This window comes from Cajanus cajan, chromosome 7, assembly GCF_000230855.2.
Source record: "Cajanus cajan strain Asha chromosome 7, NIPB_CcT2T_4, whole genome shotgun sequence".
Taxonomy (NCBI): domain Eukaryota; kingdom Viridiplantae; phylum Streptophyta; class Magnoliopsida; order Fabales; family Fabaceae; genus Cajanus; species Cajanus cajan.
This window is the reverse complement of record NC_138523.1, coordinates 3,085,188-3,104,382: the sequence shown is the minus strand read 5'-3', so window position 1 is coordinate 3,104,382 and position 19,195 is coordinate 3,085,188. Positions and strand designations below refer to the sequence as shown.

The window sequence follows — 19,195 nt, the reverse complement described above, 5'->3', positions numbered from 1 at the left end:
TCTAAGATTATTGTGAATTACGTTAAATCCAAAATTTTATTAGAAATTATTTGATATTGGCAATAGAAATACACGTTCATATTAACTATTTAATAGTAGGACATATAGTGGACAAACTTTTACAAAATTTTAAAATTATTCAATACATTATTAAATAATTTAAATTAACGTATAATAAGTTTATATATATAATTGTTTGTGTGTATATTATATGTATATATATTTGTGTATTTTATGTAAATATTTATATAATACTTTCAACATATGTTTTACATATCTTATGAATTTAAAATGATAAAAAATATTAAAAACTATAACATATAAAAATATTAAATTATAAACCAATCGGACACATTATTAAACTAGTGCACAAATAAAAAAAATTGAATAAAAATAAGACATAAATAAAAAAGTGGACAATAAAAAAAACGATGTCACAGAGAAATCAAGAGAAAAAAAAGAAGTAAAAAAGTGTTTTTGCTTTTGAAAGCAATTTTTTTTTACACAGGAAAAAGAGTTAGATGCTATGTAGTAACATATTTTCTTTTATTCATTTATAAAGAAAAATGTTTTTTTTATAACAATAAAAAGTTAAAAATTCAAATCAAAATTATATTTGTATGTAATAACAGATAAAAAACCATTAAAAATAGTTTTTTTCTTTTTCACGACAGCACCCGTTAAAAATAGTTAAGACGCATTCGAAATGTTTCAACATTTTCACTACACACCGAAATTAGTACAAAAAAAAAGAAAACCTCCATCACCTGAATCCATCTTAAATCAAAAACGTTGCAAAAGAGAGCCAAAATAAAAACAAAAAATAAAAAAGCCAAATAATAAGAAAACCCCAAAACCAAAACGAAGAGAGAGAACCAAATCTCTCTCTCCCTCCGATCAGATCGGGCACCCTCTGTCTGAATCCCAACACACAGCACAGAATTTCGATTCCTTTCTTCCTCTCAACATTTCAATTCTCAAACTTTCAAAATATTTCCCCATTCCTATCAATTCGATTTTTTGTTGCACTGTTTCCGTTCCCAATTTCTGCGATCTGGGAAATTTCATGTGATATTAGGGTTTGGGGTCGTCTGATTCGGGTTCATTGCGACGGTGATGGCGATTTGCACGTTGAGGTTTTGAATTTGTTGATATCCTTTTGTTCTAGATCGTTCGTCGTTCTCTAATGGCGTCGGCTCAGGTGCTGCCAAATTCCGGCGCTTCGTCGCGGAAGCAAGAGCATCTTGAAGCTGGCAAGCGCCGGGTATGGATTTGATTTGATTTGTTGTTTTTTTATGTTCTGATTATCGACTTGTTGAAGATTGGGAAATGTGTTATTGATTTGCTTAATGCGATGTTTCTGTTGTTATTATATTGTGCATTTGTGCACCTGGGAGTAATGCGGGTTATTTGGTTTGGAATATAGTTTATTTTTGTTGTTGGACTTGTGTAGAGTTTATTTGTTTATTTATTTTTGCTCATATCATGAACATTTTGTAGCTCCGGGATTGTTTAGCTGATTGTGTTTGGGATGGTAAATGGAAGGAAATAGTCAAAATGATTGGAGGAGAGCTGAATGCAAGAGGAATTTGAGTCTTGAGATCTTGAATTGTGCGTTGCATTCCAGTCTTTTGTGACAGTAATGATGGTGGTCATGCAAGAGGGTTATCTGCTACTAAGGGTGGTCATGGGAGCTAGGCCATCTAGTTGCTACTCGCATGAGGATCCATTTTTTTTGGGTTACGCAACTTATGAATTTCTTTTTAGGCTGCTACCAAAGTTTTTGCAGTCGCAGTTTCGTTGCATTCCTTGATATTGCGGGAAACTGTGGATACAATTGCTGTTTTGGACACCCAAAAACCTTAACATTCTGGCCAAAATTGTGGTTGCAGGCCAGTTTTAAAATCTTGGTTGCTACCTTCAGTTTTAGGGATAATAAGGGGAGAAATTTAGGAGAAGTGAACTTTTAGGGATTTTGTTGTGTTTGTTTGATGAGTTTAGAGAGTATTTTTCCCCCCTTATAGGGATTCTGTTATCTTTTTTGTATGTTCAACTTTTCATCTGTTTGAAGATTTTTAATAGCCATCCTACTAGAATCAAAAATTGAATTCTGTGCCATGGAAAAATACTATTTCCTACATACTAAACCCATAATGAAAACTTGTTCTTTAAAATAAGATTCATTAATAACTAAATAATTCAAGCAGATAAATTTGCTATGCCCATTTGGTAAGTGATAAATTTTAAAAAATAGACCATGGAAAATAATAAAGTAATTCGTGTATCATTCAATCAGCGAAGCCATTCATGGAATAATAATGTTGTATATTGATTGTTGTTCCCTTGAAAAATGGCTTTTCATAGTAGTCAATTGCACACTATGATGGTGTTGTGGCTTTGTGGAGTGCCGTAGCCATGGGCCACTCCATAGAACCCTGTTGCTTTGCAGTTTGATGTCATGCCTGGAGTGGCATGGATCGTGGCTGCTATTTCAGCTATCACGACTGCTTTTCGCTATCCTGCCATAGCAGTTTTGGGTTTGATAACTATTTCATCTGTTCAAAGAATATTTTACTTTTAATTGGGTGCTAAATGCCTGAAGTTGTTATTTTTTCTTTCAAAAGTTGGTCTATATATGTTTTGTAAATGTAACATGTATATATTATTAAACTCACCCTGATTTAGTTTATCAATTGCAGTCCCTTTCTATAGTTATTACTGGAGTGATTCAGGCGTTCACTATGTCTAGAATATGTGTTCTCCCAAAATGTTATTGAAAGGGAAGGAGGTCTCATAAGTCATTAATTAGACCCAAGTTTCTTGGTATTTTAAATCTCTTCAATATAAAAATGTTCATTACTTCCTCTTAATCTCATGAAATTCTCAGTTAATCACACTTAGAAACAAAGGACTCTCTTTGAATAAAAATTGCATTTTTTTATTCTAATTTTTAGTTGGAGGCTCTATATTGGTGTCATTGTCACATTTATAGTTCAGCATGATCCAGCCTTTCTGTCTAGATTCAACTTCTAAAGTTTAACTTCTTGGGTCAAAAGACACATGAATGTGCTTTTTTATTTTTTATATTTGACACATCCCCTTGAGCAATAACCCTCTGGGCTTGAAGTGTGGGCAATTGATAGATCTACCCTAACTCTGTTGAAATTTATCTTTTAATTAGATGAATCTGGTCGGAGAAACAAGGATCAAACTGCAGACCACATGGTCATAGATGCTTTGATTCCATGTCAAGAACTATACCAAAAGCCGAAGCTCAATGTAAAGGCACACATGAGTGGTTTTTATATCTAAGAGAAGTGATAGGAATATACTCTCTGACACTCTTTTTAACACATTCCCTCTTATTGGTTGTAATTTATTGGAAATCACTAAATTTGATCGGTTTTGCATCCTATTTAATGAATCTCTCATGATTTTGTAGGTTTTAATGAACTTTTTGTCAATAAGAGTGTGTTGCTAACACTCTTCTTATCTCTAATGGATTCCTTATATTTTCTATGCAGTTTGACTACTTATTAATATTGCATTTTATCTAAATTATTTTGTGCTTTGTTACTTTGTAGTTTGTACTACTTTTAAACTGAAATCTTTTATTTTCTTTTTTCTGTCAATCTCAAGTATATTTTTTGGGTCTTGCAGCTGGAGGAGTTTCGTAAAAAGAAAGCTGCAGAGCGGGCCAAGAAGACTGCATCGTCTAGCCAAGTTCACAATTCTGATGCTAGTTTGAATAAAAAACAATCTTTTGAAGTTGAAAATGTACGTGTGAATGAGTTGGATGGAGTTACCACATCTGATGGTGTTGGAGGGGCTGTTATTGGCAATTCAACTTTGGGGACAAGTGATGACAAGACCCTGAATCTGTTTAGCCAAAGTAGTAATCAAGGGTCTTTGGCTGGTAGAGCTTTTCTTGCAAGGAATGATCTTAATAAATCATCTCCAAATCTGGTGGAGGCACATTCCAATATTGATGAAGGTAAGAGATATAGTGCTTCTTCTGTTACTGCATCAGCAGATTTTAGTCAAAACAATGAGACAAATAAGCTGAATGATATATATGGAATTCATGCCGTTGGTGTTGATGGAATTCCATATGGGACACCAAACCACCAAAGAATTCCTCTACGCTCGCAAGAAAGTCAAGAGTTTGATAGTAATGCTAGTCAATCTAGTCTTCATTGGATGAATGACAACCAGTCAAACAAGAGTAACAATTCTGTGAAGGATTATGCGGTTACTGATAATTTCTCTTCGTATTTTTCTTCAAAAATCACACCTCAGAACTCTGTGGATGCTCTACAGCAAATGAAGCCAACAAATTCTAGCTCTTTAGATAGTGGCTACTCACATAGTTTGCTTTCTGGAGGTAACAATTTTTTTTTCCTTTGCTTCTATTGTTTCAAAATTTTGTAATTTGTTTATTGTATTAACATTTCAATACAACCTAACAATTCCACAGTGCTCTTTGCTGATAAAGTTGTGCATAATATATGTTGTATTGTAGGTATCAATGATTCTTTCAGTTCCAAGTTTAGAGAAACAGTTACTAGCTCCGATAATAATCCACCTAGTCGTCATGGTGCAACTATGCCAAAATATGATTCCACAGGTTATGAAGCAAGAAATTCTTCTAATCATACACCAATACATTCAATGTCAACGGAATCTAGTTCTAGGAGGTCCCGTCCATCTTTTCTTGATTCTCTTAATGTCACCAGACCTTCTTCGGGGTCTCCATTTCATCAATCTGAGCAAGATTCCTCTATGTCCAATCATTTTGAATCAAGCAACAATGATATATCAGAATCTGCTTTTTTCCGCAAGCCATCTGAAGAGACTAAAACTGTGCCACTTTTCCCCAAATTTACAACTGCAACTGTTCATAGTCCACTTGAACACTTGACAACCCCTTCAGTTGTTGATAATGACAATCAAGGTGCACTGATGATAAGTGCCAAGGAAAATGGCATGGAGAAGAAGCATGATTATTACTCACCTTCACAAAATGAAGACTTTGCTGCTTTAGAACAGGTGATTTCTGCTAGTTATGGTCATGACGTTACTTTCTTGATACCTATTGTGTGATGTTATAGTGCTTTACTTTGCATATGTTTTTGATGAATTATTCTTAAAAAAAAATGAATTGGTTTTGATGGTTGAGTTTTGTGCTTGATTTATTAGCTACAGTAATGTTTGTAGCTGTAAGAACATGTGGTTACGAGGGATATCTCTGATATGCCAAATATGAGGTAAAATGTATTTTAATTGGAATTGGAGAATTCTTTTTGATGGTTTTCTGCTTAAGTTGTGAAAGCAATGTCAATTTGTTAGAACTAAGATGCAGCCTTACATGATTCATGATTGTAATGTTTATGCATGTCTAGTTTAAAACAAAGGAATGTAGGTATAAATTGTTCATCATATTGGTTCATCTGTTCTAGCAGTAGAATGTTAGTAATTAGTATATGTCATTGATTGGGAACTAAGATCCAAGTTAGTTTCATTAATAGATTGGATGTAGTTAATTAGTAGGAGTATATGTGATAAGAAATAAGTTGTTCTGTAATTGCTAATCTATTAAAAAACAGTTTTGTATTAGAAACTGCAGGATGGCAGTTGTGTAGAAAATAACTGCTTTAGGAAACAATTTTGTGTCAGAAACTGCAGGATGGCAGTTAAGTGTGTTAGTTAATAACTGTTGGTAATTATGTATTAGGAGTATGCATCTGATAGTAGGTTGTGTAATTGGGCAGTGTGAAGTTATTTGCATTTTGTGGACAGAGAATACTCTGTAGGAGACTTTTCTCTGGGACAGCAAGTATTGCCATCTTGTGTGTGATAGGAGACTTTGGTTTATTGCTGTATTGTGTGTAAATATTACTCATTCCATCCCATAATAAGTATCATCTTAGGGTTATTTTACACAAATCATTAAAAGCTAATAAATAGATGAAAGAGAATTATAATTTTACAAAATTAGCCTTATGATCAATCTTCTTTGCTAGAAACAATGCAACACAAAAATCTTTTTCTACATAATATTATTAGGGGTATATATAGAGAAGAAGTAATTAATACTACATTGAAAAGTTAATATGACATGTATTTTAGGACTTATTTTTTCTTCTAATGCAACACTTAGAATGGGATAGAGGGAGTATATTTTATTACTTTATCAATTGGTGTTCTCTCAGTCATGCACAAGTATAGAAACTGAATATGTTTGTTTCTTTAATTTTTGTACCTTTTCAGTCTATCTTTTCTTCTCTGGTGAAATTTTTGTAGTCATGCATTGTGCTTTGCCTATGTGTTTGCTCGGTAGGTCTTTTGTATGCCTCAAATTCTCAATAAATGTTATATTAGTTTATATTTTGTCCTCTTTTTTGTTCTGCAGCATATTGAAGATCTAACAAAAGAGAAGTTTTCTTTGCAACGCGCTCTTGAAGCTTCTCGAGTGTTAGCAGAGTCACTAGCTACTGAAAATTCAACCCTGACTGATAATTATAATCAACAGGTTTGTTTCTGGATTACAGTATATCATTTTGAAGGTTATTCAACTTTGGCACTATTGTATCTTTAATTTTATCACATTGTTATCTGTTTTCCTTTTAAAACCTATATCATTGGTAGTGACAACTTTTTTTTTATTTTTTATAAATAAAAATTATAATTTTAATTATAAAACATGCTTCGGTGTTATGTAACGTAATGTGTTTATCCATTGAACATATTGTGATATTTCATGTTGAATTATTTAATAATTTATTATGAAGAGCAACAGGTTTCCGTTATAGGAGCTGTCGTTATTTGTTATGACTTTTGGGGCCTTGTTTAAATAAATTATCTATTAACACTTACAAGAGAATTAAAGGTGAAATAAGCTTCTCCAAAAGTTAAAATTAGCTTATTTATACGGCTTTCGGGTTACTTGTATTGTACTCCTTTGATATGTGATCAAACATTTGAACATATTCGTCTGTGTGATTGTGTGTGTATAAAAGGAAATTAATTAGTTGTAGGTTACAGGAATAGTGTAAATGTCTTCCAAGGCTGGTGTAGTTTTTTCCCTTAGTTGTGGGTTAGTTTGTTACTAATTGTGTTAATACTTTGATCTTTGTTATTTCAGCATTGCTTAAAACCTTGTTTTGAATTTAAATTGGTGCTTCATGTTTACTTTAGTGGGAAAATAGATATCTGTAAGGATATGAAGCAATCACAATTTTTGTTTTCATATTTTTCTAGAGAAGTGTTGTCAACCAATTAAAATCAGACATGGAGAAGTTACACGAAGATGTCAAAGCTCATCTGGTTTGTATAAACTCTACCTAATCCCTATCTAACTGCATAATTATTTTGGCTGTACTGCTGGTATTTCATTATATATTCATACATAGTCTAGCTTGGCAAATTCATTTGCACACTTGCTTCCATCTATATTACTAAATCATATATTGAATATATATATATATATATATATATAATTATTATTACAATTTTGTTAAGTTATTAAAAATTAAAAAAAAAGAATCAAGCTGGCTCAATCTTTCAAGCTGAATATTAAGTGATTTAAGCTCAACTCAAATAATATACTTAGCCTCATATAAAACATGATCCAGAGATAATCAAGCAGCGAATTAAGCAATGGCTTCAGAGTTTGTTGAATTGAGCTCATTCTGATTCCTGTCCCATGTCTTTAGTAAATGGAAAGTTTATGGTTTTGATCTATGAAGCACTGGCTCCGACACTGACGCAGACACATCAACACGGCTAGTCTAAAATATAGGACACGACATATATATATATATATATATCATAAAATTTACTAAATTGATCAACATTAGGTAATTAAGAGCCATCACTATCATTAAAAAGAAAATTTCACAATGCTAGAACTTTGTCGCTTTACATAAAAAATTTAACAAACAACTTGCTAAGATCTTTAATAAAGAGTCCCAAAAAAAAAAACTTTAAAAAGGAAAATAGGAGATTTATTTATTATGATTGTATTTATAATTTTAAAAAGATTGGTTATAAAGAAGTAACTGTGTCTATTACGGTGTCCACTGTCCAACCATTTAAGGTGTGTCCGAGCTGTGTTGAAGCCCCAAAAAAAAAAAAATTAGACACCCACAAAAATGTGTTTGACACATGTCAACTGCATGTTGGCGGTGTGTAGATGTCAGACACCTCCGACACCTCTGTTGCTAGGCAGTGTTGGTGCTTCCTAAGTTTTGATTAATTGGATGGCTCTTAAGCTCTTTGTATCATTTTGTCTGGAATGTTTATAATATATTTTGGTATACACAATAACTGTTTTCAGTTTTTTAAAGCCCTTCCATTTTTCAATTGATATCTCGGTATCTTGAAATGGTGCACTACTGAGGATTATTTGGCTCACCATACTTTCTAAGAAAGTTGCTAAGACAGCTAAAGTTGTTTACGATCATCAAGTACCTCTCATACAGTTTTTCCATTAGTCAATGAGAGTTGCTTTCCACAGTAATTTTTTCTAGCGGAAAAGTATTGTGATCATGTTAAATTAACTTGCCTGTGACTCTAATCTTTTGTGTAGTTTCATTATCTGGAATAATTGATATTGGGTTCCGTTTTGCATTTTGCTATCCTACCAAAATGGCCATTAATGATTTCTTCTCAGTGTGGTGTTTTTCCCCAACATATAGGATTGTCATGGTCATGTTTTGGAGCTAGAGTTTTTAGTGCACTAAGCTGTGTAGTTGAAGTTAAATTCTATCACATTGATTGTTTTGATTGACTTGATTCTCTTTTGTTGAAAATGGAATGGTTTCATGTCAACAGGTTGAGCTTGAGTCTATCAAGAGTGAATATACAAATGCACAACTAGAATGTCATGCAGCTGATGAGCGTGCCAAGTTATTGGCATCTGAAGTTATTGGTTTAGAGGAGAAGGTACTGAATTTTCTTGGTATGTTTTGCCATTTGTACTTTTGAGAATAAAATATAATTTTCTCCATCGTTTATCTGAAATCAAATCGATAACTGAAACTAATTTTGAATTTTTGTCTTCATGTTGAGGCATTTTCTGGCATTTAATTAACTTCTCTACAATCATCTGAAATTAATTGACAACTAAAATGCTATTCAATTATTCAAAACAGATCAAAATGACAAATTAAGAAATAAGATTTTATTAATTTTTTCTAATGATTTGCTGAAGGAATTGTTGTGAAACGTAATGAAACAGATAAGTTAACTATTTTGACTGTTTCATCATTATGCTTAAATCTTCGGATATAATATATAATACATTGTCAAAATTGTGTGTCGACACACAGAATCATACATTTATATGGCTGGAATGATTCTCCTGATTAAAACCTTTGTTCTTGTTGGCTGGAATGAGAGAAGCCAACTATCCTAGGAACCAGTTGAAAATATCATGGGAAGTTGCACCATCCCCAAAAGAGCCAAACCGACCTGAAACTGACCTTCAAATCACTTGCATCACACTGACACCACAACTCATTACTATAGTGAAAATGTTTGTTGTGGAAGTGATTAGGTACACCTTTTTTGTTCTGCATGCTGGGGGATTCTGCTCTATCCATTGGGTGTTTGACTGCTTGGGCCCTTGCCAGTGCATCTGTACCGTATTTATAAATTTATAAGTGGGCATCGTGTTTAAACTTAAATATTATTTTTGTGTTTTGCTATTTTCATCTTTTCTACATGTGTGTATTGCTTTTGTATGTATTTTTCTTTGAATATGTTTTTACATTAGAGGTTGGGTCTTGTGTTGTGTGTTATGAATGCATGTTCTATGAACCTATAGTATACTAGTATTTTAGCCAGTGCAATGCACAAACTAAATATTTATTATATATAACTAAAATTTATAATAAATTATATATACAAATAAATATTATGTTCGATTATATAAATTATATTTAAAGTTTGTATAAATAAATATTTTAAACATATAAATTATATTTTAAATTTATGATAAATAATTTAAATTATAGCACAATATTATTTTATTTATTGATAGTCTATTTTAAAAAATATTAAAATTTAATTCAGAAATAATTATGATAAATAAAAATTGAATTAGATAAGAAGTTAAAAAAATTCCTAAAAACTCTCATTGAAGAAAAATTCCTAGAAATACTTTCGTGCAAGATAGTGATTCGTGTTTGATATATACGATTTGATTCAGACTTAAAAAGGTAAAAATATCATAGCTTGGAATATTTGTAGCACATATCAGAGAAATAAAATTTGTACTGTGGAGTAAATTTGTGTGTAACAATTTACCAATTACCAAAATATGAATGTTAGAAATATAGATATAAAACCTACCATTCATGAGCCTCCACCAGAATGGTGAAATCTTTAGGAGAATTGGTGTTTGATTAATTAATAATGCCTCTATAATGGGTAGTAACCCCATTTTTAATAATTTATAATTGAATTAAATTTCAATACAATGTAAAGTGGACCAGTGCAGTGTCCATCCTTCTAGTCCTAAAAGGTTAACTTGTTTAAAAAAAATATTTCTGCATCAACAATTTAACCTGTAGTACAGAGTATTTATGTGATGTCTATCCACCTAAACACACAATTGTCTGTATAATCTGAACTCTTTTAGGGAGATTTTTGCAGATAGGTTTGGAAATATATTAGATTATTGCTTTAATTTGTTATGTTCCACAAACATTTCAGGCACTCAGACTAAGATCCAGTGAGCTAAAGCTTGAGAAGCAGCTGGAAAATGCACAAGCAGAAATTTCTTCATACAGGTAATTTTTAATGTTGTAAGTATGGAGCAAATGAACTATAGATGACAATACTGTGATTTGTTGAATATTCAACCATGGATTCTGCCTGAAAAGATGGCATTTAGTTGAAGGATATTTGTGTTATAGTCTGGCCTTGTATCTAATCTTGCAGGTCGACTTTTAATTAAATATTCTTGTTATATTGCAATTTTTCTACTTGAATACTATTGTGGTTGTTAATATCTAAATTTGATGGTAATTTGTTTTATCTCAGAACATTTGAAATCATTGCACAGAGTTTAAAGCATAGAATTTGGGAAAAGAATGAAATAAATTTGAAAAAGGTCATTGGTGCAGAGTTGAATTGTGTTATGATGTTTGAGCCAAAAAATGAAAAGAAAAAACAAGTGAAGCCACCCCTTATCCTTTATTGTCTGCCTAAGCCTTTAAGAAACCTCTCCATACACTACTTTTCATACGTGTTTGGGTAATTGGTGTAGAGTTACATGAGTGGATTTTATTTTGGAAGAACTAATTTTGAAAACAATTGCTCATACTTTTGTTTTTCCTTCCATGCATTTGTTTCTTGTATGAAGATTTCTTTTCCTTGAAGTTCTTAACTGCTTTCTTTTCCTAATAAAATATTAAAATTTCTTGTTGTATTGAGAGAATTTTATTAAACTATTTTTTAAACAATGAGTATATGTTTGGGAATGTTCTCCTATACGGTGATTGGTACAGTAACACTTTACATATCACATTTCAGTACTTGTCTTTGGCAGAATGACTCTGATCCAATGTTGGGTTGGCAGCCAGACATGTCAGATTTATTCTACAAATTACCTTTTCTGAACTTTCACAACTACTTTGGGATTGATATCATACAATTTGGTTAAAAATGCCGCATTTTATTTTCCAATTTAAATACAATTTTTCCTCGTTCTGATGAAATTTGACATAAGGTTGACTCTTCATTTCCTTCCTTTGTTGATTCTTGGGCATTTTAAAATATTTCCTTTATTTCATTCTGGGGCTGATCAAAATAACTGTTCTTAATAAATATTGCAGAAAGAAAATATCTAGCCTAGACAAAGACCGCCAGGATTTGCAGTCAACCATCGATGCTCTTCAAGAGGGTAATCAGACTTTAACTGTATTTTCTTTATACATTTTGATTAAAACAGTCTTTAGTGTTTCATTCAAAGTTGTAATTTTTATTTCTTATTGGCCTGCCAATTAGCCGATGTTGTATTGGTGGTGGTAAGGTTGGTGTCTATACTTTTTTTGAAGCTTATAAGGTTGGTGTCTATACTTTTTTGAAGCTTATAAGGTTGGTGAATAAAACATAGAACAATGTTTTTGTATTGTTTTCAGTTTTTCTCCTATCCTGTTTGTTGACATACCAAATTAATTCCTAATTTAAAATGCTTTAGTTTGTGAAAGTGCTTACAGGAATAATCATATATGATGCTTCTCTCTTTATATAATATATATATATATATATATATATATATATATCTATTTTTCAAGCTCTAATTGTTCGAGTACTTTCTTTGTCTCTAGTCCTTGATATTAATATGAGTTAATCACCTATATACTGCCAGTGTAAAGTTTTTTTACATTGATAATCAATTATATCTTTTAATTGTGTCATGTCACTATAAACACATTTACTTTTAGCAGTGACATGACAATTAAAAGATAGAGTTAATCACCTATATACTGCCAGTGTAAAGTTTTTTTACACTGACAACCAATTATATCTTTTAATTGTGCCATGTCACTGTAAACACATTTACTTTTAACGGTGCATGACACAATTAAAAGATATAATTAGTTGCCAGTGTAAAAAAACTTTACACTGACAGTGTATAAGTAATTAACTCTAAAAGATATAATTGGTTGCCAGTGTAAAAAAACTTTACATTGGCAGTGTATAGGTGATTAACTCTATTAATATTATTGCATTGTTGATGGTAATCTTACAAAAGTGGTGTTCTACAATTGTGGTCTTTAGTGTACTTAGTGACAAATGTTACATGTTCAGGGACACATTACTACCATCAGGTTCACTTTATATCATGTAATTAATTCATTTTGTTCTCTTTTGAATAATTTTTTCTTTTCCTTATGAAGTGAAAATAATAGAGATATGCTAAAAAAATCCTAGTTAACCATTCATTGTGACCACTAAATATGAAAATTGCAAGCAAATTTTGTTTGTTAGAGTAAAATATAATGAACTCAACTCCATGTTCTTTCTTTATCATTGCACTGATACAGAAAAGAAGATGTTGCTATCTAAGCTGCGAAAGGCTTCAGGAACTGGAAAGTCTATTGAGAGTCAAACAAGTAAAAGGGATATTTCTACTTCTACAGAGGATTTAGGTTTGTTAAGCCTCAATTTAGCGTTACTACTTTTTCTGTTCTTGATATTTTTTATGGTTTTTTAATTTATATATGCTGTGTATTTGGCATCAATTGAGCAAGTTTGCATATTATTCTAAGTGGGAATAAGAAAATGAAATGCTTCTGTTGAGTATCCACTGACAAAATATGCTTAAAATAGAAAGAAAAAATAAAGAAAGAAGAAAATGACTGGTCTATGAAGTTGTTATGCAGACATAGCATATGAATATATGTAACATACCGAGTCCTAGCTTAGGTTCATTTCATTTTATGTAAAATACATACGATGTTTTATACCTAGCTTAGGTTCATTTAATTGCAAGAATGTCCTGTACTTGTGTGCATAACCAACATCTGGTATATATCTTTCCAGCATGTATAAACTTGTACTCTTTCTGAAATCTTTACAGCCAATAAAAACAATAACACTTGTTGGTATTTTCCCTCATTTGGTTTGTGTCACATGACAAATAAAATTTATTTTTGGATCATTTGTTCTCTTCATTCAAGGATTTTGATTTAACTCATGATTCTCATGAATCATGACTGGTGAATGATACTTGATTAAAATACTCAGTGTTACTTTTAGTATTTCACTGGTGTAATATCTAGTTATGTTTATATACCTATATGTAATGCAGCAAATGAAGATCCTGCTTCTAACACTTCCAACCCTGAAATCAATGATAATGCCGCTGAGGCCTCTAGTTTGTCCTTAGTTCCTGAAACTAGTCGCTCATCCTTTGGAGTTTCTCCTGTGAATATTCCTCACGACCAGATGAGAATGGTTGCGAACATTAATGCACTTATTTCCGAGGTAGGATTTGATCTGTTTCAGTGTATAATATATACCCAACCTCTCGTTGTTCATTACTATTTGGAATATTTCTCTTGTCACGCATCCGGCTTCCATGTTTTATTAGTGTAGTGTGAAATTGTTGTCAAACAAGCCCACATATTCACCTGTCTACCTCTTTTCTATGTGTAGCTGGCATTGGAGAAAGAAGAATTGATTAAAGCCTTGGCTTATGAATCATCCGAGTCTTCCAGGATGAAGGTAATTCAATTAGAATGCAATTATATGAATCAAGGAGCATTTGTTTTCTTATTCTACTCTATAGTTTTTGGCATAACTTGCTATTGTTTATACCACCGTAGAGACAGCACTTTGATAAAATAAATTTCAATGATCTTACATCTGTTTTTGCCATGGTGTGAAATTTTTTGCCTTTTTGAGAATTATTAGAAAGAAACAATATTGTCTAAAATATTAGAGTTTGTTTGGCCCTATGTTAAATCAACAAGACCTACATGTTTTAATTATTATAGGATTCATAATGGATGTTATTACCAAATCTAGAACATTCATATATATATATATATATATATATATATATATATATATAAAAGACTTATTCTATCCAATAATTCATGTTCAACATCAAATTTCACCGATTCAACTACTAAATTAAATTTTTTAATGCTTAAATCAAGTATACAAATTTTTAATAAATTTGAAAACTTTTTGATACACCGTTTCATTAATTCAAATTGATGGGTAAAATCATTAAAACATTTTATATGTTGATTTAAATTTATATAACGAAGTATCATATGATTTTTAAATTTTTTTATAAATTTGTAGATTTGATTTATACATTAAGAATTTTTAATTTAATGGTTAGGTTGTTGAAATTTGATAGAGAATAAATTATCGAGTGAAGTAAGTTTACCAAAATTTACTATTGGAGGAAGTGAATCCTTTCTTTTATATATATATATATTTATATATATATATATGTATATGTATATGTATATTTATATGTAGACAAAGAGAGAGACCCTTAATTGACTAAATGGATATCATTATCTGGCTAATGATAAACGGGTGCTGTGCGACTACTTAAATACTTCATGCTATTTTTCCCAACATTTTTTAGGGTTAAAATATATTTTGTCTTAGTATATCGCTTCATTTAATTTTGGCCTTTCAATTATTTTGTGTGTTCTTGCAAATTTTAATTTTCTTTTAAAATAATCCTTGTCAGTTATCATTACTTAACTATATGGCATGCATCTAACCATGTTAGATGAAATAGTTGTGGACGTGGTATAACTATAGCCCAATGCATGACACAAAGTGGTTATAGGAACCATTTTAAAAAAATAAAAAATGCGAAAACCAAACTAAATTCTTTTTTTCTCAACGGAATAAATAGTTAAAGGCTTTCTTAGTTGGTTGTTTCTTAATTCATTTCTTCTTTTGCTTTTTGGTTACATTTTCCAAATAAGGTTAGTAGCCTTAATGTTATCAGTCTAAACTGGATATAATTATTTGTATGAATTACATTCTTGTGTTTTGGATTTTACACCCCATATCAATCACATCAATCTTTTGTATCTAAAATCCTGTAAATTGTTGGCAAAAATGTATTGCCACTAAATACGTGGGTAGACATGCAGCTTCTCAAAATTCGTAGTTAAAATTTAGAAAATTTTCTCGCATAAGTTTGTCACATTCTGGTCTATTTTGGCATTATGGTTGTATCTTAGTCTAACCATGTAGAATTTCTTTTCCTGATTGAAGGAAATAAATAAGGAGTTGTCCCGAAAACTAGAGGTCCAGACACAAAGATTAGAGCTTTTGACTGCTCAAAGCATGATCAATGAAAATATTTCTGCTAAACAACCAGATTCTCGTGCATCGTATGAGAACACCCAATATGCAGATGAGGGTGATGAGGTAACCTATGTTCAGTTTACTATAGTTTGGTAATTATGAAAACTTGTTATTGTCTGCATGTCTAGCGTGCATCATTTATCCTCACGTTTTTCTGAAGACTTTATGAATTCCGGGCTTTTATTTTTTAATTCAAAGCTTCACCACCTGTGAGGAGTGCAAGTATCTTGATAAACATAGGTGGAAGTAGTTGGTCTATGCTGAAAATTGAAAAACTATTTAGTGTGTTTGGGAATCCGTTTGCATGCAAATGAAAATTTATGCATTCCAATGCACCAAACTCAGAAGCAAAAATTTGTCTTTTGCATTCAACGTGGGTTTGGAGTTTTTGAACTGGAAACCAAACATGCACTTCTAGTAATGGTTATTGAGATTATAAGGACTAGAAAACTTGATATTAAAAAATGGGAATTGATATTTCTTTCTGTGGTACTAGGTTGTGGAAAGGGTGTTGGGATGGATTATGAAGCTCTTTCCTGGTGGACCTTCAAGACGGAGAACCAGCAAACTTCTTTGATTGGATTTACAGTGGACTTGTATTTGTTGTCACCAAAGTCTTACACAGCTGCTATGATGGGTCATGAAGCTGTTTCCCCCAGTATGCCACCAAGGTAAAGAAAGAATCAGCACATTTCAACCCCAGACCCTCGAGTAACATATCAAAGTCTACTGAGTTGCTTTTTGTTCTTGAAACCTCCTCTTAACACAGTGGAGGTCGCGATCTGTAAATTTTGAGTGAATTATACAACAAATTCTTGAAAAGAAATGACTCTCTTCTGGGCTGCTGCTGCTGCTTATTGATTGGTGAATTTCGGCTGCAATTATTTTGGAAGATGACAATAAAATATGTTCTGCGGTTTTATCACTTTGATTGAATTCCAAATTTTGTGGGTATAGTAGTATTTGGCTATGGGAAGACTGTACCTAGAAGCCTAGTGGGGGAGACGAGATCAATTGTTACAAAAAAGCATGAGATTTTATAACATTTGTTGAATGTATATTCTAGATAGAAGTGCAAAAGATGATATATTGATATGATTTCATGAGATAACTTTCCAGCACCTATTTATGACCATACCCAATTTGGGAAGTTCATACTATTCATATTGTATAATGCTTTTCCTTTCATACAATTCATGGGAGGAGTAGTTTTAGACACATAAATATAAATGTGTGTGCAACTTAAAAATGAAATATGAATGTGATATATTTTACTGGTGGCATAACATGTTCTAACAAGTGTAGCTCTTGAACATTTTTATCATCCAATAAATCATTTACGGTGTCATTTGATGTATCATGGTTTGCAGTTATGTCAATGGATTGATGGTCATTAGTGTCCAAATAAGGTGTTTTTTGTGATTGTGGTTTGTTATTTGGTGTAAAACTAAGTTTCGATCGACCAATTCTGATGAAGGGTCTGATTCCTGTGGATTTGTCTAATTTGTATTAGTCACATAAAATTATAATTCATTACAAGCAGTTAATTTTGACCAAATAAAGAATACCCCAAACTTCCTCATATATACTCGCTTAGGAGTAGTTTGGGAAGAACCCATGGGAGGTTTAGGGGTTAATGTTTAATGCTTAACACTTATCCTTGATGGGCTACATTTATTTACAATAGTCCTTGATCCAATATCAAACTGTCCTTCAAGTTTTACAATTTTCCACATCATTAGGTGACATTTTTCATCTATTTCATCTACTTGCTTCCTTGTTGTCTAAGAAATATACTGATTGATTATTGTTTCAAAAACATTCAACTTAGTTCAATATGAAGTGTTTAATCTTTTTGCTTTGTTTAACCTTTTTTTTCCAAACGAACAAATGCATCATAGGGGACTTGCTGAAGAATGACATTAAACAAATATTGCCGTCGATGTTTAAATGTCAATATTATTTTCATGTAAGCTTTACAGAACTTTAAGGGATTCAGTTGATATATGAAGAACTATTACTTTATCATTAGTGTTGGACCCTAATTCAAGAGGCATGAGTTGTTGCATTCTCATAGAGTTAGTATTATCCAATGCATTACATTGAAAAGAAAATTCAGACGCATCAATGAGGTCAAAGGTTAATGTATAATAAATGTAAAAAACATTTTTGACCTTGATGCTTACTTGGATTTGAGATTATTGAGGACGCTAGCCAATGATTCCATTTTTCTTCCATCAAGGAAACAAAGAAGTAATTGGCAAACAAATTTTGATTGGGGAAAATGGAACAACATATAATATGAGTTTTTCCGTGTGTGCGTATGTTAAACTAGTGTCTGCATTTAATGCGATAAGTTTACTTGCTTTTTTATTAAGAAAATTATGAACAAAAGTTGAAAACAATAATATATTATTTGAACTTTTAATTCCAATTATAAAAAATAAATTATTAATTTATTAGTTTAGTCACTTCAAATGAAAGTATGGTTTTTTTAAAAAATTTTTTTTGACCATGATGACATTATTATTGATAAATAATTAAATATATGATGTTTTATACGTACAATTTTTTTTTAAATTTTTATTTATTTATCATTAATAAATGATGTTGAAAATAATTTAGTGTTGAAAGAATTCAATTTTTAGGGTTTGTATATATTTCATTATGTTAGCCGTTTTTATCACAAAATACATAATAATCGATAGATATGAAAATCTTGTCGCCACTTGTTAGGTTTAGTAATTCTAAAAGGATTTGAATGTTAACCTCGAGTTGTGTGTCGATTTGAATGTACAAAATAAGGTCCGTATTCTTTTGTAAATAATTAAATAAATTTTAAACCACATCTATGACAACATGTCAATTTTGAATGTGTCATTATCATTAGTCAATCATATTTGACATATAATTTGTCCTGATATTAAATAAATAAATTTTTTTTATAGTGAACTTGTTAAATAATTTATAGACATTATTATTAGTACAAAAATGTATTCAACTTCGTTAAATCAAAAAATAACTAACATGACTTTATATTAAAATATTGGAAACGATTTTTATATAGTTGAAAATATTAATTAATAGATTAGTTTCTGCAATGTCATTATGGAACATACCTTTAGTATATAATTATTCTAAATTCTACTTTAATTCATATTATAAATAAAGTTGTTTGCTTTGATACTTTGATTGTTGGATATGTTGCCCATGTTCTCCCTAAAAAATCATTTTCTTGTCCAACCTAAAGCAAACCTAGTATCGTTAATGATTAAGTTTGTAAACCTCCAAAATTCATATCATCCATTTCCAAATTTCCTTTGATTTGGAC

The 19,195-nt window shown here is 31.2% G+C and overlaps 1 protein-coding gene across 1 annotated transcript; it reads left to right on the top strand.

Annotated features, from left to right (window-relative positions):
• Window positions 1-796: 796 nt before the first annotated feature.
• On the top strand, window positions 797-17,024 carry BLI (protein BLISTER). Its single transcript, XM_020366969.3, has 13 exons — window positions 797-1,264; window positions 3,661-4,384; window positions 4,523-5,049; window positions 6,413-6,532; window positions 7,261-7,326; window positions 8,836-8,946; window positions 10,720-10,796; window positions 11,844-11,911; window positions 13,059-13,163; window positions 13,826-14,001; window positions 14,173-14,241; window positions 15,772-15,927; window positions 16,361-17,024. Exons 1-13 carry the CDS (start codon window positions 1,187-1,189, stop codon window positions 16,439-16,441), a joined length of 2,358 nt encoding a protein of 785 aa, XP_020222558.1. The 5' UTR covers window positions 797-1,186; the 3' UTR covers window positions 16,442-17,024.
• Window positions 17,025-19,195: the final 2,171 nt, after the last annotated feature.

Coding starts and splice junctions, on each gene's coding strand:
- BLI (XM_020366969.3), top strand. CDS start 1,187: ATGGCGTCGGCTCAGGTGCTGCCAAATTCCGGCGCTTCGTCGCGGAAG. Junction 7,327..8,835: donor AAGATGTCAAAGCTCATCTG/GTTTGTATAAAC, acceptor TCATGTCAACAG/GTTGAGCTTGAGTCTATCAA. Junction 13,164..13,825: donor TACTTCTACAGAGGATTTAG/GTTTGTTAAGCC, acceptor TATGTAATGCAG/CAAATGAAGATCCTGCTTCT.